The sequence below is a fragment of the Trichomycterus rosablanca genome, chromosome 3 (genome assembly GCF_030014385.1).
Source record: "Trichomycterus rosablanca isolate fTriRos1 chromosome 3, fTriRos1.hap1, whole genome shotgun sequence".
Taxonomy (NCBI): domain Eukaryota; kingdom Metazoa; phylum Chordata; class Actinopteri; order Siluriformes; family Trichomycteridae; genus Trichomycterus; species Trichomycterus rosablanca.
Genome location: NC_085990.1, coordinates 40,423,475 through 40,448,003, shown reverse-complemented (window position 1 = coordinate 40,448,003; position 24,529 = coordinate 40,423,475). Strand labels below are relative to the sequence as shown.

General features: G+C 41.4%; 1 protein-coding gene across 1 annotated transcript in view; it reads right to left on the bottom strand.

The window, feature by feature from the left end:
* Positions 1-9,530: 9,530 nt before the first annotated feature.
* bckdhb (branched chain keto acid dehydrogenase E1 subunit beta) overlaps positions 9,531-24,529 on the bottom strand; it is a 130,616-nt gene continuing 115,617 nt past the window's right edge. The window contains exons 10-11 of the mRNA XM_062992111.1: positions 11,541-11,688; positions 9,531-9,814 (exon numbers count right to left, since the gene is read on the bottom strand). Coding sequence (XP_062848181.1) covers positions 11,548-11,688 — 141 coding nt within the window. The 3' untranslated portion in view covers positions 9,531-9,814; positions 11,541-11,547. The remainder of the gene's footprint in view (positions 9,815-11,540; positions 11,689-24,529) is intronic.

Genomic DNA, 24,529 nt, shown 5'->3' with positions numbered 1-24,529 from the left:
TTAAGGTACTGGACTAGTAATCAAAAAGTCACTTGTTCAAGCCCCAAGTTGAGCAAGGCCCTTAACCCTCAATTGCTTAGACAGTATACTGTCTTGAACCAGCTATCACAGTACTGTAAGTCGCTTTGGATGAAAGCATCTGATAAATGCTGAAAATGTAATGTATATGGTTAAAAGTACGTGGACATCATAAATAAATATTGAGTTTAGGTGTTTGTCACACCCATGGCTAACACATTACAATCTCCATTTTCAGAAAAGTTGAAACATTTTGTAAAATGCAGTAAGAATATACACCAATCAGCCATAACATTAAAACCACCTCCTTGTTTCTACACACATTTAATCAGTTTTACTTACCATGTAGAAGCACTTTATAGTTCTACAATTACTGACTGTAGTCCATCTGTTTCTCTGCATGCTTTGTTAGCCCCCTTTCATGCTGTTCTTCAATGGTCAGGACTCTCCCAGGACCACCACAGTGCTGGTATGAGTGGATAAGACACAGCAGCACTGATGGAGTTTTTAAACACCTCACTGTCACTGCTGGACTGAGAATAGTCCACCAACCAAAAATATATCCGTAGTCCTGTGACCACTGATGAAGGTCTAGAAGATGACCAACTCAAACAGCAGCAATAGATGAGCGATCATCTCTGAGTGTACATCTACAAGGTGGACCAACTGGGTAGGAGTGCCTAATAGAGTGGACAGTGAGTGGGCACGGTATTTAAAAACTGCAGCAGCACTGCTGTGTCTGATCCACTCATACCAGCACAACACACACTAACACCACGTCAGTATCACTGCAGTGCTGAGAATGATCCACCACCTAAATAATACCAGCTCTGTGATGGTCCTGACCATTGAAAAACAAGGTGAAAGCAGTCTGTTGATGCATGCTCAATAATCCAGGTACACAAATCCACAAAGTTGAATCAGTTCATCTGGAGAAGAACTGAAGAACTGAAGAACTGAAGAAGTCATTCGGATTGAGTGACGAAACGTATCTCTACAACAAACTTGTGTCCAGATGAACTGATTCAACTTTGTGGATTTGTGTACCTGGATTATTGAGCATGCATCAACAGACTTATTTTTAAGGCTTTACTTTGACTGGAAAATAAGCACAATAACCACAGGGCACTTATACCTGGCCAATATCCAGCATTAATGCACTGCTCTCTAAGGTCATGGAAAAGTGACATGCCTTGTTTGCTATCAAGTTAAAGTGAGGGCTTCATTACATAAAAGGCTTCTCAAAGAGAAGGAAATGATTTTGTTGCCTACATGCAATCAGTGCCTCTGACGTCACACAAGACAAAGCTACCCTGTTTCCAACAGGATGGCATTTGTATATAAACAATCACTCTGTCCAGATGTCAAGCCAAATTACCTCTGCTGACCAGTGTTTTTTCAAACACCTCTTAGCAACCATTATTTAGCACCAGGGCCATGTCATACACAGACGTGATTCAGAAAGCAGCAGCGTTTAGGGCAGAACTTACAGCTCACATTGTTTAATCTCTGAAATCCATCTGGTAAAAAATGTTTTCAAGAACAAAAATCAAGTCAAATCTGTTATTTATCTTTTGCAAGAGTCGATGTGATGCTCTGCCTCGAAGGGAAAAAACTACAAAAATTTATTGATTAAAATTCCCCAACCACTTCATCTGTGTAAGTGGATCCATTTCCACCTGGTTGTGGTGAATCTGGTGAACCTCTGGGTGCTGGTCAGTCAAGGGCAATACACACTTATGTGCACTTCCTCACTCAAAATTAATTATGTAAAACTTATGTTATGTAAAATCACCTGACCACAGTCCATACCCTGATTTTGGAGGAAGGAAACAACTGGAATACCAAAAGAAAACTATATAGGAAAGACCTGCAAACAATTCTTACAGGCAGTGACAGGGGGTAATGGGGTGGCACGGTGGCTAAGTGGGTAGCACTTGATTTACAGCAAGAAGGTCCTGGGTTCAATCCCCAGGCGGGGGGTCCTTTCTGTGCGGAGTTTGCATTTTCTCCCCGTGTCTGCGTGGGTTTACTCCGGGTGCTCCGGTTTCCTCCCACAGTCCAAAAACATGCAGCCAGGCTAATTGGAGACACTGAATTGTCCTATAGGTACCTAGCCGCTAGGATGCGTAAACCAGTGCATTGTAGTGCCGGTCTCAAGCCCGGATAAATAGGGAGGGTTGTGTCAGGAAGGGCATCCGGCGTAAAAACTGTGCCTAATCAATAATGTGGATCACAATCCGCCGGTGACCCCTAACGGGAGCAGCCGAGGAAGTAGAGTGACGGGGGTAATGATCAACCCATTGTGTCACTTAAATACAACAGCTTACAAAAATAATAAGACACACAGTAATAAATGAACCTACACCGATTAGGCGTAATATTATGACCACCTCCTTGTTTCTACACTCACTGTCCATTTTATCAGCTCCACTTACCATATAGAAGCACTTTGTAGTTCTACAATTACTGACTGTATGCTTTCTCTGCATGCTTTGTTAGCCCCCTTTCATGCTGTTCTTAAATGGCCCCACAGGACCACTACAGAGTAGGTATTATTTAGGTGGTGGATCATTCTCAGCACTGCAGTGACACTGACATGGTGGTGGTGTGTTAGTGTGTGTTGTGCTGGTATGAGTGAATAAGACACAGCAGTGCTGCTGAAGTTTTTAAACACCTCACTGTTACTGCTGGACTGAGAATAGTCCACCAACCAAAAATATCCAGCCAACAGCACCCCAAGGGCAGCATCCTGTGACCACTGATGAAGGTCTAGGAGATGACCAACTCAAACAGCAGCAATAGATGAGCGAGCTGTGTGTCTGATCCACACATACCAGCACAACACACACTAACACACCACCACCATGTCAGTGTAACTGCAGTGCTGAGAATGATCCACCACCTAAATAATACCTACTCTGTGGTGGTCCTGACCATTGAAGAACAGGGTGAAAGCAGGCTAAAAAGGTATGTAGAGAAATAGATGGACTACAATCAGTAATTGTAGAACTACAAAGTGCTTCTATATGGTAAGTGGAGCTGATAAAATGGACAGTGTGGTGGTTTTAATGGTATGGCTGATCGGTGTATATTGTAACAAACAGCCCAGCTCTTTAGTACAACACTGATGGTCTTCAAAACACAAGACTTTAAAATCTGCTGCTTTTTTTAGGGGATTTCCTTTTAAATGCCTATTTGCATGTGTTATGTAAAATCTAAGAGGAAAGAAGAGGAAGGAATAAAACAGAATAGCACAAAGCTTCTTTTCAGGTGAATGTTTGTAATGGACAGTAAAGAGATGCGGAAACAGACGGCTAGATTCAGTCACTGTGACAATCATCAGCCTGTAATGATTTGAAAAAAGAATGTGTGGTAAATTAATGGCATTAAATTTGACATGTTGATTCATATGTAAGCAATATAAAGCCACTTTCCATTCAAAGGAAGTTCTATTTAAAACATCCAGTTCCAGGTTATTCTCTTTACTTCTTAGAAAAAAAAACCCCAGCGTTTTCTCTTCACGGGTCTGGAATTAATAGTACGTCTCTGGTCTGCAGATCCTTGCTGGTGTGGCGTGCTGTTAAACGCTTGCTGTGCTGTCAAGAATATCTATCAGATGTTCACAAAGAATGCAGGCTCCAAGTACAAAGCCATTTTCATTTTTCATCAAAGAAAAAAGCAACATTAAGTCAGAAAAGATGTGAAAAATTACAACTGGTTTACATTTATATCATTACTCTTTTTGAACCACAGGGAAACAAGGACTATAAAGAACTGGGGCAGGAGACTCAACTTTAAACATGCTTTCTAGCTTCCTTACTGCAGTAGGCTTACCATTCCTAACCTGGTGCTGTTGCTTGTCTAAGTATTGCACCACAGGTAATGATCCACAGAAATGTTGAGTGTATTCCGTTTTGGATTTGGTGCCCATATGAACTGGTGTAAGGTGATTTTAAAATGTCAGTTTTTAATGTATGGATCTCATGCTTTTTGTGTAGGTTTTACCAGTAGGTCTTTTACCAGTGGCATTGCTTCTTGCACAAAGTCAAACAAAAAAACTGCCAGGAAGACAAAAACCATGAATATTAATATTTTCTTCCAACATATCAATAATGTACGAAAACAGACTCTGTATGACTAAAATTACCCTGTCAAAAAACAAAGTGTTTACTGGGATTACAGAACTGTTTACTGCATGGCCAATACTATAAAATAATCCTACAGCTCTGACATAGTGTGTGTGTGTTTTACCCCGAGGTTAAAGACTGCACGTCGAGACTTCTGTGCCAACAATGCTGCTCCTGCTAGATGTGACGGTACCTGGCTTGTTTGCACCAAAAATGTCAAAAACTCACTACGGACTTTATCACAGACAAATAATTAAGAACTCCAATTATTTTTTGCTAGTTGTAACTTATTTCATTCTGTGTTTGTATGATGTCAATTTTATTTATTCAAATTATCCTCCAGGCCACCCAAGGAGGATGGGTCCCTGCTGAGTCTGGTTCCTCTCAAGGTTTCTTCCTGTAATTTTAAGGGAGTTTTTCCTTGCCACTGTTGCCCTCGGCTTGCTCAACAGGGGCTTTTGGTCTGTAGGTCCTGGATTCTGTAAAGTTGCTTTGAGACAATGTTCATTGTAAAAAGCGCTATACAAATCAAATTGACTTGACCATAACAAGAGGCGTTTTTCAGTGCAGGATTGCCCAGAATGTAGTGATTTTAAAATCTACAGTCCAGTCTACAGTCCATAACATTATTCCCCGGGGAAACACGACTGCATCTTTTCACCTGCGCGAAGCGAGTTCATATGCGGATCAGCTTTTGTGTACGGAGAGCCACACCCTGATCAACGCATTATCCCTCAACTGTAATTGCTTCAGTTATGAGGAGTCCCTATCCGGCTCACCACCCTGTATGAACAACAAGCCCGTCGTTGTTCACGTAGGCACCCAGCCCAGCTGGATGGCAGAGCTGAGTTTTAAACCAACGAGTTCGAAATGTCTACTAGCATGTTTTAACACTGCGCCACCTGAGCGCCCCAAATTAGGTTTAAAGAATTTAAAGCTTTTAAAGAACATTTAAGAATCTACTCTGCAAAGCACAAACCATTTATCCAAAAATGCAGCTGACTTCTTTAGCCTCACACTAACTTGAGCTGAACTGATGCAAAGCAGAAATGTGTTGTGATCCTATGAGTCCAGCTGACCAGCTTCATATTAAGAAAGCGAATGTGCTATAGTGGCATGCCTGAAGTCCAAGTTCTATATCAAGCAAATAATAGAAACTTTCCACAGTGGTGTCTACAACAACGGGTGCCCTCAGTAGCCACAAGATAAGTTTATTGGTTGGCAGTCATTGCTGCTGGGGCGCTCTAGTGGCACAGCAGGTTATTATGTTAGTCCACTATTGCTAAGATCCAGGTTCAAATCTCAACTGTGCTATCGGTTGGCCAGGCGTCTGTACAAACATGACTGATTATGTCTAAAGAAGAGGGATGACCCAAGCCCTGCAGTAGATTGGCACCCTGGCAACTGGACCCTTCATTGCTGCTAAATGGTACATCAAGGTCCTGACCAAAATGTCATCTTAAGCATAGGTCACCTCTGCTACTGTACCCGAGAGTGGGTCCTGTTCTACGCTGTGGGCACTGCCTGCACTTAGTTCAACCAAAATGACAGGTACTATTTTATCTTTACATTCTGTCCATAATTTGTGGTTAGGCCATCTCTCGTGTGCTTTGAAGAGGTCGTCTGATACTCGGTGATTAGTGGCATTGTCTCAGCAGTTCAACCTTTTCCGTTCTTTTTAAAACGGCTCGTCTGTTTATTTGCTTTTTATGTTTGATGCCAAAGCCACAACCTCCCACAAAAAAAACAACAATCCGAAAGCAGATAGATTATGTGCAGGATCGTAAATAAGGGTCTTACAGACGACAGTACCGTATACCATGAAAGCAAAGAAGGCTGGGATTCATGTTTCCACGTCAGGTTCTCGTCAGGTTGCATCAAAGCATTCTAGCAAAGGTGTGCACATGCAGGCGTAAAAAGTTCCTCTGAGTGCAGGCCAGTAGCAACAACTGCGCACCACATGCAGATCCGGACCAGCACATACCAGTTTGCTCACCATGCATGTGAAATTGCCTTGTGAATACTTTCCTTGTGATGTCCGATTCCTGCATCTGAGGTTTGGAGAGGTTCCATCGACCTCGATTTTCATGCAAGAACGAGATGTTCATCATGCAAGTGTCATGCATGGCTTACATGGTCGCAACAGATAAACACACATCCTGTTCGAAACAAACCGGTGGACTCCAAAGATGCTCATAAAGAAGCAGGAGCCAATAAAAATGCTTATGTATGAAAATTCCTGAAAATATGGTCAGAATTAATTGCCAATCAACCATAAATCTACACAGTGGACTGATCTATCTGTAAACATCTGCAGGACATCTGTAACACTGGAAAAAAAGATGACTGCAGGCCAGCAGTATTGTCAGAATTGTACTGGTCTTCACTTTACCATTCATACTGTTTTTGAGCTTTACCAATCATCAGTTGGATATACACCAATCAGGCATAACATTATGACCACCTTCCTAATATTGTGTTGGTCCCCCTTTTGTGTCGAGGCGTGGAGTCATGAAACCTTTTCAGCAATTTGAGCTACAGTAGCTCGTCTGTTGGATCGAACCACACGAGCCAGCCTTTCCTCCACACATGCAGCAATGAGCCTTGGTCGCCCATGACCCTGTCGCCGGTTTACCACTGTTCCTTCCTTGGACCACTTTTGATAGATACTGACCACTGCAGACCGGGAACACCCAACAAGAGCTGCAGTTCTGGAGATGCTCTGACTCAGTCATCTAGCCATCACAATGTGGCCCTTGTCAGACTCACTCAAATCCTTACGCTCGCCCATTTTTCCTGCTTCTAACACATCAACTTTGAGGATAAAATGTTCACCTGCTGCCTAATATATCCCACTCACTAACAGGTGCCATTATGAAGAGATCACTCCATTCACTTCACCTGTCAGTGGTCATAATGTTATGCCTGGTCGGTGTACCTACCCATACAGTACAGACCAAATCTGTCCTTGGCCTGACCATGTTGACTGGAGAAAACAGAATCTAATCTGGTTATAAGGCTGATTTATGCTTCTGTCTTCATCTGGAAACATGTGCAATCTTATGGGCAGACATTTGCACATGAGGTGAGAGTGCAGAAGGCAGAGTCACATTTAACACAGCAGAATGTACTGAGAGCAAAAACAAATTAACTTTATTTACTGTATATATCTTTTGTATATAGATATATCAGTACTTGTTTTTTCTTTACTAACTTTTCTTTTTGCTTTGTAATCATTCAGGACTCACTGTGTCTCATTATCAGTTGCTCTGTATTTGTGCTGCTGGCTTTCCCTACTTTTCTGCTGTGAGCTTTCTTCTCGTGGTTTTGCACCTTTGGCTGCTCCTTTGTTGGTTCACAGCATGCTCCCAGGCGTCTATGTTGTCCAGATCGAATAGTTTACTCATTGGTGGACATGGAGTTCTCTTCATGGGGGTGCGCTGGCTCCTGCTGTGGTTTGGAACCAGCCTGCTCATCTTGAGTGCAGTGGGATAATCTATATCCAGCTCAGGTCTGATTGAACTAATAAGGCATAGTGCCACCCTTTGCCTTCTTAACAGCTTTAACTCATTTATTCTACAAAACCTGAAAGATTAATGGTGGGATGTTAATGCCTTCGAGAAATCTATGAAAAACATCAAATAAAGATTCAATAATGACATCTAATGTTTTTTCCCCTCTAAGGGCGCATTTACATGAGAAGCAGCAAAACCACTTTTGCGCTGGCTGTGCTATTGTTTTCCATGGAGTAAGGCGGTGCCGCTTGCTGCTGCAATTGCTTCTGTGGTGCGCGCCGCACACTTTTGGCGTGTTGGGCTGGGGATTTTTGAAGTTCACCTGAATGAACTTTGACCCAGTTTGCCGCTGACCTTTTTAAAGCACCTACAATGAGACGAACTGTTTGAAATGACGTAGTAAAAGCGACTCAGGCAGTACGAACAACGCTTGAACATGAACAAAGCTTCATTTGACTTATTTATTAAAACAATGACTGAGGAATTTTATTAGTGGAAAGAACTTATGATCATTAATAATTAAGATAAGTTCAGTGTTCCTGTGATTTTCTTTTAGTACATTAAACCATGTTAAGCGTTGTAGACTCGGAAAAGCTGATTCTCAATTTCTTAGCACTCCGAGCTGTAACACAAGTTTAAAAGTGAAACAGTGAGGAAAATCCAGCTATTATTCCACACAAACATATATTAATCTTATATTCACACTTTGATGACATTTTTGAGGCCAAGCGTTGAGCAAAGCGGCAATTTGCGCAGAAGCTCAAGGAGAGAGCGAAACGCAAAACACTTCTCATGTGAATGCACCCTAACAGGGGAGCTACTGAAGGTGCTAGCTCTAAACTGTGCTACTGGCTGGCTGGATACCCACACAGACATGATTGGTTGTGTCTGCTGGCTACTCTCAGTTTAAACCTCTGCTATAAACATGAACTAGGTGCTGATATTGTAAAGTGGTACGATCTAGATCTGCTAGTGGTTTTGCCAAATCTGTGAGTGGCCTCTACAGACCTGACCTCAACCCCATCCAACACAGATGAGAAGAAGTAGGAAGCCAACTGGGGTGACCAATGCATGACCTCAGTAATGTTAATGTAGATTAATGGAAGTAAATAGAATTGAATTCCTTTGTTTCGATGAGTCTCTGTGTGGTAAACTTGTGGGATGTTGATGTCTTTGAGAAATCTATGAGGTAGAGAGCTTTGTCACTGTTTAGACTTAAGAACATCAAATAATGATTCAATAATTACATCTAATGTTTTTCTGCTCTAATAGGGCAGCTATTAAAGGTGGTAGCTCCAAACTGTGCTACTGGCTGGCCGGGTACCCACACAGACACGACTGGTTGTGTCTGCGACAGTTATGGCCTCTGCTGGCTGCTCTCTGTTTAAACCACTGCTATAAAAGTTAACTGTAAGTGCTAATATTGGAAAGTCGTATCATCTAGATCTGCTAATGGTTTTGCCAAATCTAAGTGGCCTCTACAGACCTGACTTCAACCCCAACCAACCCACCTCAACCCACAGTTAAGAAGAATTAGGATAACAACTGGGATGAGCATTCAGTAATGCTCTTGTATTTTAAAGAAAAGTAAGTAGAATTGATTTCCTTTTTTGGATGCCTCTCTGTGTGGGAACCAAACACTGGCAGGTGATAAGAAGTGGCCACAGATTGGACACGTGTCAGAGGGGGTGTGAGGTGATCCGGTTCTCTTTGATCAGATCAGGGCTTGTGCAATCAGCAACAGATTCACAACTGGGAATTGGAAATGACTAGACTAGACAATTTAAAGTGTGATGGGACTTTATGCTTCTTGGTTTATGGAAAAAAAATCCGATACACTTTTCTCAAAAAGAACAGTCTGCAGTAGCACTGTACATCTAGAAGTCCTTTAATTCTCTCAATAACCAAAACCTGGAAATAAAATGTGACAAATAGATCAGCAGAAACAGTCTATCACATTTGTAACAGTAAAATAAGACACATTTAATCATTAAACTACAACAGATGAGCCCCAATAGATATCTGCATATTAGTGTTTAAAATGTTGTTCCACTTGATTGAGCAAAATTCTGAAGTTCACCAATCCATGTTCATCAACCCCATCAGTAACGGTATTAAACACCACATCTGTGATGAGTTCATTTCCTGATTCTGGGGACAGAAAGCATAAAAGAAAAGGGTTTTATGTTGATGTGTCCAATGCAGAGGAATTAAAGGATTAAAAAAGAAAGCATTAAATGTGCTGATGCAAGCAGAAAGCCACATTTTAGCAATTGACAGCAAAGAATCGAGATCAAGTACCGAACAGAATAAAATACAGCAAGAAGTAGAACAAGACAGAGACACAAACACTTATTTTTAAACACCGAGATATGTGGATTATCTTACAACTTCATTAGCTGTAATGAATACAGCTGTAGTGTTATTTAGTTAACTGTATGACCTACAGATTCTGGTCAGTTTAATAGGAACACTACAGCTACACACGAGTTCTGCAAATGACTTGCTCTATAGTAATCCCAACGATGCTCAATCTGTTGAACTGGGAGGCAATTAAAGTGTACTGAATTAGAATGCACTCATGTCATGTACCTCAAAAAACTAGTATGAGGAGCCGCTCAGGTGGCTTTTGTTTGTTTGTTTATTAGGATTTTAACGTCATGTTTTACACTTTTGGTTACATTCATGACAGAAACGGTAGTTACTCATTACCCAAGATTCATCAGTTCACAAGGTTATTTCGAACAGTCATGGACAATTTAGTATCTCCAATTCACCTCACTTGCATGTATTTGGACTGTAGGAGGAAACCGGAGCACCCGGAGTAAACCCACGCAGGCACGGGGAGAACATGCAAACTCCACACAGAAAGGACCCGGACCGCCCCACCTGGGGATCGAACCCAGGACCTTCTCGCTGTGAGGCGACAGTGCTACCCACTTAGCCACCGTGCCGCCCGCTCAGGTGGCACAGTGGTAAAACACGCTACCACACCAGAGCTCAGCTCTGCTATCCGGCTGGGCGGCTACATGAAGAACAGTTGGCTGTTGTTTGTACTGGGTGGGAAGCCAGATAGGGACCTCATAACTGATGCAATTATGACCTCTGCTGGCTGGTTGATGGTCAAGGAATAATGTGTTGATCAGGGTGTGGCTCTCCGTACACAAAGCTGATCTGCATATGAACTCGCCTCGTGCAGGTGAAAAGATGTCAGTTACTGAACACGTGTCGGAGGGGGGGGGGGCGTGTGTCAGTCTCACTCTCCTCAATCAGAAGTGGAGATCAGCATCAGTAAAGAGGAAGTTTGAGGTAACTTTGTGACCGAGCACATCATGCTAGATGTGACCATTACAAGATAGATAGTTGTGGCTAGGTAGAGCTGCACATGGTCAGGATTGATGCTCTCTCTTAGGGTACTTTTACATTATGAGTGTTTCGCACTGTGAGGCTGGGGGCATGTTACTGCTTTCAGCTGGCCAACTGACAATATTGACAGTTTATTTACATGCAGTTCTGCATTAAATATATTTTAATAACTCTATTGCTTCAATTAAAGAGCACATTGAATCTTATTAAGGAGCTACAAAGCATCAACAAACAATTCAAAGACGAGGACACTTACTACCTTAAATGCAAAATGCAGTCCCCACATTTCACAGCTCACTAGTCACCAAGCTATATTTTTCTCACAATGCTGTGGGTCTGTTTTTTCTAGCAGGTAGCTAGATGGTCTTATCTGTACTAAAACTTGTAAAATATATAGCCAAAACCTTCTGTTCCATAATAATGCATATGATTTTAGAGCTTAATGCCCAACAAACATGTAGTCAAGTGTTTACATACTTTTGACAAACCTCAGTTGTATATACAATCTCACCTAGTAACTAGTAGTTGATCATTCGTTTGAGAGCCTCGAAACATTTCCATTTGTCCGGGATGTAGAAGGGTTCGAAAACGTGAGGGAAGGGCGTGTCGTATCCACAAACTCTGGTGATGGGAGCCTCCAGGTTTAGAAAACATTCCTCCTACAAACAGAACCGTAACATCAGACATTAAAACATGGATTATTTACCTCAAAATGCCAGAGAAAAACTAACCCAGTTATGTAATTCTCTCAGGAATTAATATGATGGCAAAACCAAGGAGGTAAATGACCACAAATGTTGTCCAAATGAGTAGACGTGCTCAGGTAAAAAATTCAAAAAGTATCCAGACCCCTTGACTTTTTACACATCTTGTGTACACACTTGATTGAAATGGATATAATGGCCAGTTTTACACAACAACCTACACAACAACAAAATATTGTTTTACACTTTGGTTACATTCATGACAGGAACGGTAGTTACTCATTACACAAGATTCATCACTTCACAAGGTTATATTAAACACGGTCATGGACAATTTAGTATCTCCAATTCACCTCACTTGCATGTCTTTGGACTGTGGGAGGAAACCGGAGCACCCGGAGTAAACCCACGCAGACACGGGGAGAACATGCAAACTCCACACAGAAAGGACCTAGACCGCCCCACCTGGGGATCGAACCCAGGACCTTCTTGCTGTGAGGCAACAGTGCTACCCACTTAGCCACCGTGCCACCCCATTTTCAGCTGTAACGTCTACAAATTTTGCATAGCTTGATTTGTGGAGTTTATCTATTTTCTCAGTGGCAGATCAGAAGTTTCAATAAAACAAGAGTCTTTAGGTCTAATCACAGATGTCTCATGATTTAAATGTGAGCTTTGGCTGAGCCACTTAAGACATTCAGAAAAGTATGCTTTAGAGGTTAGTCATGTTAAAAGGTAAACTGTTGCCCCAGTCTGAGTTTGTGTAAGGATGGGAGAGGGTTTTATTCAAGGATGTTCCTGTATTTGCCTACATTCGTCCCACAATTCTGCAGCTAAGACTGTTTCAGGAAAATGTGTTTCTTGTTTAAAGACCTAGAAATGTTTCTCAGTAAGAAAGCCACAAGTTCAGGATGGTTTACGCAGTTCAAGCAGCGGCACAGTCTTCATAACATCAAAGTCCAAGGCAGAAGTGTGTTGGCTGAAGAATTAACAGTATCCTTATTTCCTGCAACGCTGGTAAAGATTAGGCAGGCTGTAGCTGCAACAGAGTGACGACTACACACCTCCGTGCTGAAATTAAACGCTGCTCAAAATGAAGTTTTGAACACAGGTATGAATGACGTTTGTATGAAGCTGTGCCCACATTCTGCACAATATTTCAAGGGCTTTGATAATGTGGTCGGGAACAAAGTCTTGGCGACGTTGAGCAATGAGCTGCAAATGGACTGCAAATGGAAGAGGATGGAAGTTAGTCTCATTATTTGAGGCCCCTGATGAACGAGGAGTTGATGGAACTTCATTAACAGAAACGCCTAAAAGAGGAGCATGAAACAAAACCAGAACTGCAATGCTTCACCATCAGCAAAATGCAGCAGACTTTTATACACATTGACAAACTGCTTGCAATTTTGGAGGGAATGGATCTCAAACAATTTATTTGACTTAAGTCATTTTTTTCCCTACTCTATTTTATGGATTTTTTACAACAAATATACAATTTAAATATGAATTTGTACATACATATAAATATGCACTGGCACACATACTTACCTACGTACACTCACAACTGTATGTACATATGCACAGCAGATTTAAAATCGAGAACGACACAAGCACAACAATAGAACTGGGTAAAGTATTATGTACCGTCCTTTCACAATATGATTTAACATGACAATTACTATGTAACAGACAAGTAAACAAAAAGTCAAAATAAGGCTAAAATAAAAAACATAAACACAAAACCCCTCAGCCAGTAACAGTCCTTGTCAACAGCAGGCACTGACAGTCATCCACAGATACAATATTTATATTCCTCTGAGACACTTTAACTCTAAGTGAAGTTTTCATTTTCTTAACAAACTAAAACAGGACCCAATTTCCAACTGATTACATTAAGTCTTCTAGTTAGTGAAGTAACAAAAGCAATTATATATTTTATGGATGTAGATAGAGAAGGTAATGGAGGGACAACCCCAACCAATGCATAGAAAAAATTTACTTCAACCTGTTCACCAATTATCTCTGATCTAAGTAATAAATAAAGAGATGGGCAAAGTCAGAGCATGTGTATTAGGTATCTGTTGCATGATGGAGAAATGTTATCATGAAACATAACCAGTAAAGCCTTGGTGTTGTAAATTCAGTGAATCGCTGTACATTGAATAACACCATGTCTTGTTTAAAGAGAGGATTTGTGCCCACATTTAAAATTTCTGACCTGACCACTTCAGGTAGTACCTGCCCCAAATCCTCCTCCCAAAAACTCTTAATGGATTTTAGTGAATATGGATGCAGAAGGGTAATTAATTAATTATAAACACGTGAAACCAAGCCTGTCAATGTTCAAACTGGTATCAGAAAGCTGTTTAAAGTTGTATTGGTAGGCATGTTGTAAAGCAAATAGGAACTTGTCCTTAAAAGTGTTATTACAAAGATTAGCCCTCTCAGAAAAAAACTGTTGAGTAAAGAAGGAAGAAAAGTGTGATTGGCCACCAATAGAGCATACATAGAAAATTATTGTACACCAAAATGTCATTTAAACTGGATCTAAACTGTAAAAGTGGTTTTAACCATCACATACTACATGTAGGTGGAGGTGTGGATATGATGGTGTACTAGGGCCTTTAATGGCACATGGTGAAGTGAGTTTTTCTCTAAAGTAAGCCATGTTGGGGGTGTCAAACATCTCATAATCAAGTCAATTATTGCAGATCCTAATACTGGCAACCTAAAGTTTGGTAGTCGCAGCCCTTTGATTGATTTAGGCAATACTTAGCAAGTATTGTCTGGGAAAGAAAAGTGGTGTGCATTGAAAAAAGTAGAAGACAGATTAAGCACTGACCAGCTTTAAGTCACTGTGGATACAAGACAATAGAGGAGTGAGGTTAGCATTGTTAAGATCTTGACCTGTATTCCAAGATACCTAAAACTATGTGAAGCAGTTTTAAAAGTCAGCAGAGGATACTTCTCAACCACTAAATTAAATGGAAAGAATTCATGCTTATGTAAGTTCAGTTTCTATCCTGAGATTTGGTCGAAAGTTTGAAGAGTAGCTATAGCAGCAGGGACAGAGACAGGCAGGTTGGAAACATACCGCAAAAGGTCATCATCATAAAGGACGACATTCAACTCCATATCATTCCTAAGTTTACAAGTAACATGGGGACTGGATTGGAATGCTACATAAAGGGATTCAACTCGAATAACTCGACCTACAAGATTAAATTTGTCCCAAAGCCAAGATTTTCTACAGCATATCAGAAGTAACTCCACTCTTACCCTGTCAAAAGCCTTCTCAGCATCCAGTGATATCAAGGCTTTGTGAGTGTTAAAGAGGGCGAGGTTATAGATTGTGTTTAACAGGTATCCAACATTGGAAAAGGAATGTCTATTTTGAATGAACCCGGTCTGGTCTGGGGAAATAATGGACGGAATGGATTACAGGCAAAGTGCTAGCAGCTTGGATAATATTTTGAGATCAAAGTTCACCAGATAGGATGATAGAAGGAACAGGCAAGCGGGTCTTTGCCTTTTTTCCAAAGGAGGGAGGTAAAGGCTTGAGTAAATGTTTAAATTAGGTGTGTAAAGTTAAATAATAAATTAAATACATGATTCATTAAAAGTAATTTTTGCCAAAATGTATTTAAAAACTCTGGGTTCAGGACATTTCTCTCTATGTAATGCAAATGCTGCTGTTTTCAGTTATGCAAGTGAAATTGGTTTTGCTAGGTTCATTGCCACGGGCCATTCAATGGGAACATCCAGGTCACCAAAAACATCTTCAAATTGGGAGAAGTAGAGGTCTGCTCAGAAGAATAAAGATATATAGAATATATATATATATAGAATAAGTTTACCCCCTTACAAAGACTTGAACAGTCTATAATTTTTATGGAAGGTTTATTTTAACAGAGAGAGACAGAATATCAACAAAAAATCCAGAAAAAAAAACCATTAAATAAAAGTTATAAATGAATTTGTATTTAATTAAGGGAAATAAGTATTTGATCCCCTACCAACCAGCAAGAATTCTGACCCCCACAGACCGGTTATGTGCCCATGAGGCACACAAATTAGTCCTGTCCCTGTATAAAAGACTCCTGTCACAGAATCAGTTTCTTCCGTTCAAATCTCTCGACCACCATGGGCAAGACCAAAGAGCTATCAAAGGACGTCAGGGACAAGATTGTAGACCTGCACAAGGCTGGAATGGGCTACAAGACCATCAGCAAGAAGCTTGGTGAGAAAGAGACCACTGTTGGTGCGATAATTCGAAAATGGAAGAAATACAAGATCACAGTCAATCACCCTCACTCTGGAGCTCCATGCAAGATCTCACCTGGTGGGGTAAGAATGATTCTGAGAAAGGTGAGGTCAGCCCAGAATTACACGGGAGGAGCTTGTCAATGATCTCAAGGGAGCTGGGAGCACAGTCACAAAGAAAACCATTAGTAACACACTTCGCCGTAATGGATTGAGATCCTGCAGTGCCTGCAAAGTCCCTCTGCTCAAGAAGGCTCATGTACAGGCCCGTCTGAAGTTTGCCAATGAACACCTGAATGATTCAGAGAAAGCTTGGGAGAATGTGATATGGTCAGATGAGACCAAAATTTACCAATCCAACCAAACCAATCCATTTTATCAGCTCCACTTACCATATAGAAGCACTTTGTAGTTCTACAATTACTGACTGTAGTCCATCCGTTTCTCTACATATCTTTTTAACCTGCTTTCACCCTGTTCTTCAATGGTCAGGACCCCCACAGAGCTGGTATTATTTAGGTGGTGGATCATTCTCAGCACTGCAGTGACACTGACATGGTGGTGGTGTGTTAGTGTGTGTTGTGCTGGTATGAGTGGATAAGACACAGCAGTGCTGCTGGAGTTTTTAAATACCATGTCCACTCACTGTCCACTCTATTAGACACTCCTACCTAGTTGGTCCACCTTGTAGATGTTAAGTCAGAGACGATCGCTCATCTATTGCTGCTGTTTGAGTTGGTCATCTTCTAGACCTTCATCAGTGGTCACAGGATGCTGCCCATTGGACGCTGTTGGCTGGATATTTTTGGTTGGTGGACTATTCTCAGTCCAGCAGTGGCAGTGAGGTGTTTAAAAACTCCAGCAGCATTGCTGTGTCTTATCCACTCATACCAGCACAACACACACTAACACACCACCACCATGTCATTGTCACTGAAGTGCTGAGAATGACCCACCACCCAAATAATACCTACTCTGTAGTGGCCCTGGGAGAGTCCTGACCATTGAAGAACAGGGTGAAAGCAGGCTAAAAAGGTATGTAGAGAAATAGATGGACTACAGTCAGTAATTGTAGAACTTTAAAGTGCTTCTATAAGGTAAGTGGAGCTGATAAAATAGACAGTGAGTGTAGAAACAAGGAGGTGGTCATAATGTTATGACAGATCGGTGTATAGGCATGAGACCACGAATGGCATTGTAAGTAAGCAAGATAAGCTGGTGCTTGTTATTGGAGGATATTGTAAACCAGTGAAGTTGATGGAGGATGGGGCGATGTGAGCAGAATGCTTAGTAAATGTGAGGACTTCGGCGGCTGAATTTTGAATGAACTGTAGTGGGTTCAGTGGTTTAGCTGGGAGACCAGTAAAAAGGAGTTGCCAGCATTTTGGCATCATCATTACTGAGCAGTGTGATGACATGTAAAATGTTGTGCAAGTGATAAAATGCAGTCTTAGTGATCGACTCATTGTGTGGCTCAAATAAAAGGGTTAGGGTTAGGGGTAGGGTTAACCCTATAAGTTAATTTTTTAGTAATTTTTTGTACAGGTTTAACAGGAACACCATCCACATATACAGTGAGACTGAAGAAATGAGAAACCAGCACTTTAGCACTAACAAGACTTCAGTTTGATCCAAATTAAGTTGCAAGTAATAATTAGCAAACCTTTTCTTTTAAATCAATAATGCTTGCAGTTATTGACAGATGAAACTATGGGGGTGTGGTGCTAATGTAAAGCTGTATATCGTATGCTTAACGGGGAAACTTAAAGCTGTGATTACCAATGAGCTGTCCCAGTGGAGAGATGTAAAGTATATAAAAGGAAATGGGTCAGAGGACAGAACCTTGGGGCACTCCTTGGGCAGCTGGAGCAGTACATAAGGTGTGAGCAATTTATAACAGTGTAGTCTCTGTACTTCATACGATGCAGACCTGACTGAAAGGTTCATACAACTGAAGCTGAGAAGCCACAGTTTATTTATCATAGCGATGTTGGGCCAGGAGTTTGAAGTAGTGAGGTATTTAACCCAGGTGTCTCAAGAATGGGATTAACTACAACCATTTTAGGAGAGTTGGGGAAAGTTCCTGAGGAGGGACACTAAATAATCAAGAAGAGAGGGATCAGACTCGAGGAGGTGAATCAACCAGGCTGAAGGCAGACAAGAGTTTTAGCGCTATAAAGTTGGGTAGACTGGGAGAATAAAGACCATGCTACAGTAGGAAAATGCTGGTAGATGTTTATTTTATCCAGGACGAAACCCTGAAAAGCCTGGCACTGAGCAGAGGAGCTGGGAGTAGATGCCTAACGGAAAATAAAATAAATACAGAACAAAAGTTAAATGCTCGTTTGTTGGGAGGGTGGCAATGGGGATTCCATGTAGTGGGTGCAATTATGTCCTCTGCTGGCTGATCGATGGCGCCTGCACAGAGACGAGGGTTAAAGGGATCAGTACTTGACCCTCCGTGTGCGAATCTGATCCACATATGAACTCACATCGGGTGGGTGAAAAGATGCAGTCAGCTACTTCACACGTGTTGGAGGGGGACATACAATGTGGGTATATAATTACTGATAGTAGCCCATCTGTTAGACTGCATGCTTTATCACCACCCGTAAATAATAATCCCCAATTATTATTTAAAGGGGACCCGCATAGGACTCCCACTGACCAGATGACGTCTGGGTGGTGGACTACTCTTAGCACTACAATGACACTGACACAGTAATAACATGGTAGTGTATTGTATTATGGTAGGTATTATTGTATCAGGTGCAACAGTGTTGTTGTGATTTTTAAATACTTTTTAAATGACTAGACTCATTGTTAGGAACACATACCCTGTTACAGTAAGAGACTAGAGCTACATCACCACTGCATCTAAAACACTTATAAAACACACACCATCATTTAATTGTTATGTCAGTGTCATTGCAGTGCCGAGAATGGTCCACCACCCAAACAACATGCTTAGTGAAGGACTAATTAGGGTCCCTTTCGATTGACAAATAGGGCATAAAGTGGGATGGGGGCATATCTGTTGCTCTTACTTTACCTACATAGTTGTACAGGCAGGTTTGCTGCTGCCACCATAAGTGTTTATTTTATCCAGGACGAAACCCTGAAAAGCCTGGCACTGAGCAGAGGAGCTGGGAGTAGATGCCTAACGGAAAATAAAATAAATACAGAACAAAAGTTAAATGCTGCGGTCACTAGCAGCTCATCCGAACAACAAGACCGCGGTGAGTGAAAAGTACAGTACAGTCCTGAGATTAGCAGTGGCAGCCAACCAGCCTGCCAACACCTCAATAAACCGAGAGCTACAGTGTTTATATCTTTATATTCTTCTCAGTAATGTTGGATGACAGTGTCAGGTCGTCAAACATATGAATCTGTCTGACAGGCGAGATGATGCACAGTGTTGCAGGTTAAATAAGCCTGTTAAGTCCAAACTTAACAAGCTTGGAGATTAGCCAGCGTACTATTACGGTCACTAGCTGAGCGTTCGTGGTCCATGATGGTCACGCTGCAAGGTTATTCTTCAAAGGCAACTGGATTGCTATTATTTCTATTTAAATTTTTTTCTATTTTATTTATGCATTTTCTCCCAATTTAGTGTAGTCAATTTGTTCTGCTGCTGGGGGATCCCTGATTACAGTCAAGGTGGGTATATTGCTGCTTACACCTTCTCCTACCCGCGCACAACCCTTAGCAGAACCCTTTTTTACCTATGCCTCTCTATCTGCCAATCAGGGTCCTTACACAGAGATTGAGGACCCCACCCACATAGTCCGGTCATCCCGCCTTAGTACAAAAAGTAGCCAATCAGTGTCTGCTGCAGGCACTGCCAATTATGCCCGCTAGATGGCACCAAGCCAACCGGTGGCAACCCTGAGGTTTGAACCAAGGAGTTCAGAATCTTGGCGCTGGTGTGCTAGCGGAATATCCCGCTGCGCCACCTGGGCGCCTGTTATTTCTATTTTAACAGACAACGAATCCACATTTAGTGATAATGTCAGATTGTATTTTGTCCATCTGCTTCAGATTAAGCAGCAAAGCTTCTTCAGCAACTTGCTGTAGCTCTGGTTCAGGCAACATCAGAGGCTTGCTGTGGCCTGCCTTCAGAGCTTAGTTTTTCCCACAACCAGCTATTGAATAATGAATCTGACCAAGGGGTGACTAAGCAGACACAGTCAGATGCAAAAGTCAGGTTCAGATTGATCAGAAAAATTCAAAATTGTGCAAACAAAAATGACATTACAGGAGCTAATGACCCAGCCCCAAGCTACCTTACAGGTCTAATAAAACCCCGCTCTGTACTGCGCAACCTCCGAATCACTAGTCTCGCTCGACTTGATCCTCCACCCAAAACTCAAGGAAGACAAGCATCAAGCTCTTCATTGTACTTGCACCCAAGTGGTGGAACGAGCTTTCCCTGTCTGTCCAAACATCTAAGTCTCTCACCTTCAAAAGATGATTAAAATCTATATAGACGATCTCCATACTACTGTATAACTTAAGCTGACCTATACAGGGTGTCCCAAAATGAACTGACATTTTAATTTTTTAATAAAACACATTTTTTATTTGAACATTAATAATGTTTTTACTTCATTTGAAAGTAAAGACATGGAGGTTATGTATGAAACAGAACATCTGAAGAATGACTACCTCGACCGTGGCAGCACATGTTCACTCTTGATGAAATCTTCCATGACACGTTGACATAATTGCTGAGAAATTTCAGCAATGTTGTGTCGAATTTCTTCTTTGAGGTCCTCAATGGATTGTGGTTTGTTGGTGTACACTTTATCCTTAAGAGAATCCCAAAGAAAGAAGTCTAACGGCGTCAAGTCACATGATCTTGGCGGCCAATTCACATCACCATTTATAAAGTGAATTTTTACAATTTCTACGAGTTGTTCGATTGTGTACCTTTTCATGATTTAACCTCAACGTTTACTAAAGCAATTTAAAAATCTCTAACTCTGCTTTTGCCACGAAAAAATGGCAGCAAATGTAAAATGTCAGTTCATTTTGGGACACCCTGTATTTACTTACTAATGCTCTTATTTATTTCTTGCCAAAAAAAAAAATTGGTTCTAACAGGGTCTAAGCAGATTTGTATTCTTGGACTGTTGTTAACTTAAACTCGAGTAGGGTAATGTCTACTACGGAAGCACTTCTGTACGTCGCTCTGGATTAGCGCGCCTGCTAAATGCCGAAAATGTTAATGTACCGCAAAACACGACATCCGATATCTCTATTTCTGCGCCACGGACTTACATTGTCAATTAATTCCAAGACTTGAGACTCAGGTCAAAAAACAACTTAAGCCGAGATGTTACTGTATCTTTAAAACAATAAGCCTTTTTGCGGCCATTTCGACTGCAACTTTTACTTTTAATCTTTTCCTCTGGATGCAGAGGAAGTCATAAAAAGTTTTTCATAAGCTACTGGCAGAGATGTTAAAACCCACCGCCACCCGTGTCACTCTTCAGTCTCACTTTGCCATGGGAGATTTAGTCAGCACTCTGCACAGGAAAGCCAGAGAAAAACCTAAGCCAAACATTAAAACTCTCAGAGCTTTTTACACTAGACTATGTATGAAGCCAACATGTAGGAGACTTTCTTCCCTGTTTTCGGAATAAAGAACTGGTGAGACATGAGTATAGCGTGAATCATCACACAGCTCCTCAGACCAATGAGTCAAATGCAAAACATGTCAATGCTCAAGATTTCTAGTGTGCTAGCAAATAAGGGTCAAGCTTAACGCAAAGGCTTTACTGTATTCCTTTTTCCATGGTCTGCTTTTCCCATAATTTATCTTTAATAGAGACTTAATCCTAATCAGGGTCATGGTGGATCCAGAAAATACACACTCACCAGTTCACCGCAGGACAACCACACAGGCATTCATTCATTCAGCCTTATTATTATATAAAGCCAATTTAGTGTAGCCAGTAAACATACTGGACCCAAAGTGTAGCCAGAGAAACTGATTAGCTCATTAAAGTGTGTATAATTTTCAGATGTCCTTCAGTTATACACCGATCAGGCATAACATTAAAACCACTACCACTACACGGTCCATTTTATCAGCTCTACTTACCATATAGAAGCACTCTGTAGTTCTACAATAACTGACTGTAGTCCATCTGTTTCTCTGCATGCTTTATTTGCCCCCTTTTATGCTGTTTTTCAATAGTCAGGACTCTCCCACCACAGAGCAGGTATTATTTAGGTGTTGGATGATTCTCAGCACTGCAGTGACAATGACATGGTGGTGGTGTGTTAGTGTGTGTTGTGCTGGTATGAGTGGATAAGACACAGCAGCGCTGCTGGAGTTTTTAAATACCGTGTCCACTCATTGTCCACTCTATTAGACACTCCTACCTAGTTGATTCACCTTGTAGATGTAAAGTCAGAGACGATCGCTCATCTATTGCTGCTGCTTGAGTTGGTCATCTTCTAGATCATCAGTGGCTGCCCACGGGGCACTGTTGGCTGGATAGATTTTTGGTTGGTGGACTATTCTCAGTCCAGCAGTGACAGTGAGGTATTTAAAAACTCGAGCAGCGCTGCTGTGTCTTATCCACTCATACCAGCACAACACACACTAACACACCACCACCATGTCATTGTCACTGCAGTGCTGAGAATCATCCACCACCTAAATAATACCTGCTCTGTGGTGGTCCTGTGGGGGTCCTAACCATTGAAGAACAGGGTGAAAGCAGGCTAAAAAAGTATGTAGAAAAACAGATGGACTACAGTCAGTAATTGTAGAACTACAAAGTGCTTCTATATGGTAAGCGGAGCTGATAAAATGGACAGTGTGTGTAGAAACAAGGAGGTGGTTTTAATGTTATGGCTGATCGGTGTATAATGTTTGGATACAAAATCTGGACACATTTAGACATAAAAGTCCATGTTTTGTTGATTATTTAAATGAAAAGTTTCAAAATTTTTTCAATTGATATTCATTTTAACCTTTTATCCTGGTTGGAGTTTGTGGCGGGACAGGGTGCCATTTCACCACCATTTGAACTCAAGTTTTGATCTCAGCAGTAGTGCGCTAGCATAATCATAGTTTATATCATAGTGCATTGTTTCTATTTATTTTTGGATTTAACATAAAGCATAAAGTGCCATAACTTTGGCACAGACAACATTTTATAACTTTACATAATGGTACATTCAGCATTTGCGTAAACAGAGACAGAAAGGCGCTTAGGTGGTGCAGTGGTAAGACACGCTAGCGCACCAGAGCTGACATCTCGAACTTGCGAGTTCCAACCTCAGATCTGCTACCGGCAGGCTGGGTGGCTACATGAACAATGATTGGCTCGTTTGTTGGGAGGGTGGCAATGGGGATTCCACGTAGTGGGTGCAATTATGTCCTCTGCTGGCTGATCGATGGCGCCTGCACAGAGACGAGGGTTAAAGGGATCAGTACTTGACCCTCCGTGTGTGAATCTGATCTCACATCGGGTGGGTGAAAAGATGCAGTCAGCTACTTCACACGTGTTGGAGGGGGACATACAATGTGGGTATATAATTACTGATAGTAGCCCATCTGTTAGACTGCATGCTTTATCACCACCCGTAAATAATAATCCCCAATTATTATTTAAAGGGGACCCGCATAGGACTCCCACTGACCAGATGACGTCTGGGTGGTGGACTACTCTTAGCACTACAATGACACTGACACAGTAATAACATGGTAGTGTATTGTATTATGGTAGGTATTATTGTATCAGGTGCAACAGTGTTGTTGTGATTTTTTAATACTTTTTAAATGACTAGACTCATTGTTAGGAACACATACCCTGTTACAGTAAGAGACTAGAGCTACATCACCACTGCATCTAAAACACTTATAAAACACACACCATCATTTAATTGTTATGTCAGTGTCATTGCAGTGCCGAGAATGGTCCACCACCCAAACAACATGCTTAGTGAAGGACTAATTAGGGTCCCTTTCGATTGACAAATAGGGCATAAAGTGGGATGGGGGCATATCTGTTGCTCTTACTTTACCTACATAGTTGTACAGGCAGGTTTGCTGCTGCCACCATAAGTGTGTAACTGTAGCACAACACACCCACTGGTATCTCCAGAAATGTTCAAGGTCTTGGAAATCTTATGCCCATTGCCCTTTTGGTGCAATGAAATGATCTCCTCTCTCAGCCTTTGTGACAGCTCTTTAGATTTCCTCATGGTTGCAACACACCTAGAGAACATCTCTGAGTGATGGTTATAGAACACATCACAGCTGAAGCAAATTAAGGTTCGTTGTTGAGTTTCCAATAGTTTAATCAAGTTGTAACCCAACGTTAGGTCATACAGACTAGCAGTGAGTTTTAAGCATCAAACACAACTGCACAACAGTAGTATCGTACACCTATACACCCACACAGCTCTGATGTATGGGTCTTCTCATGATCTGCATGTAGCTTTCAGCTCTTCTCTTTCTTCTCTCCAAACACTTAGAAACCAGCTTCCTCATCCTGCTTGTGTAGCT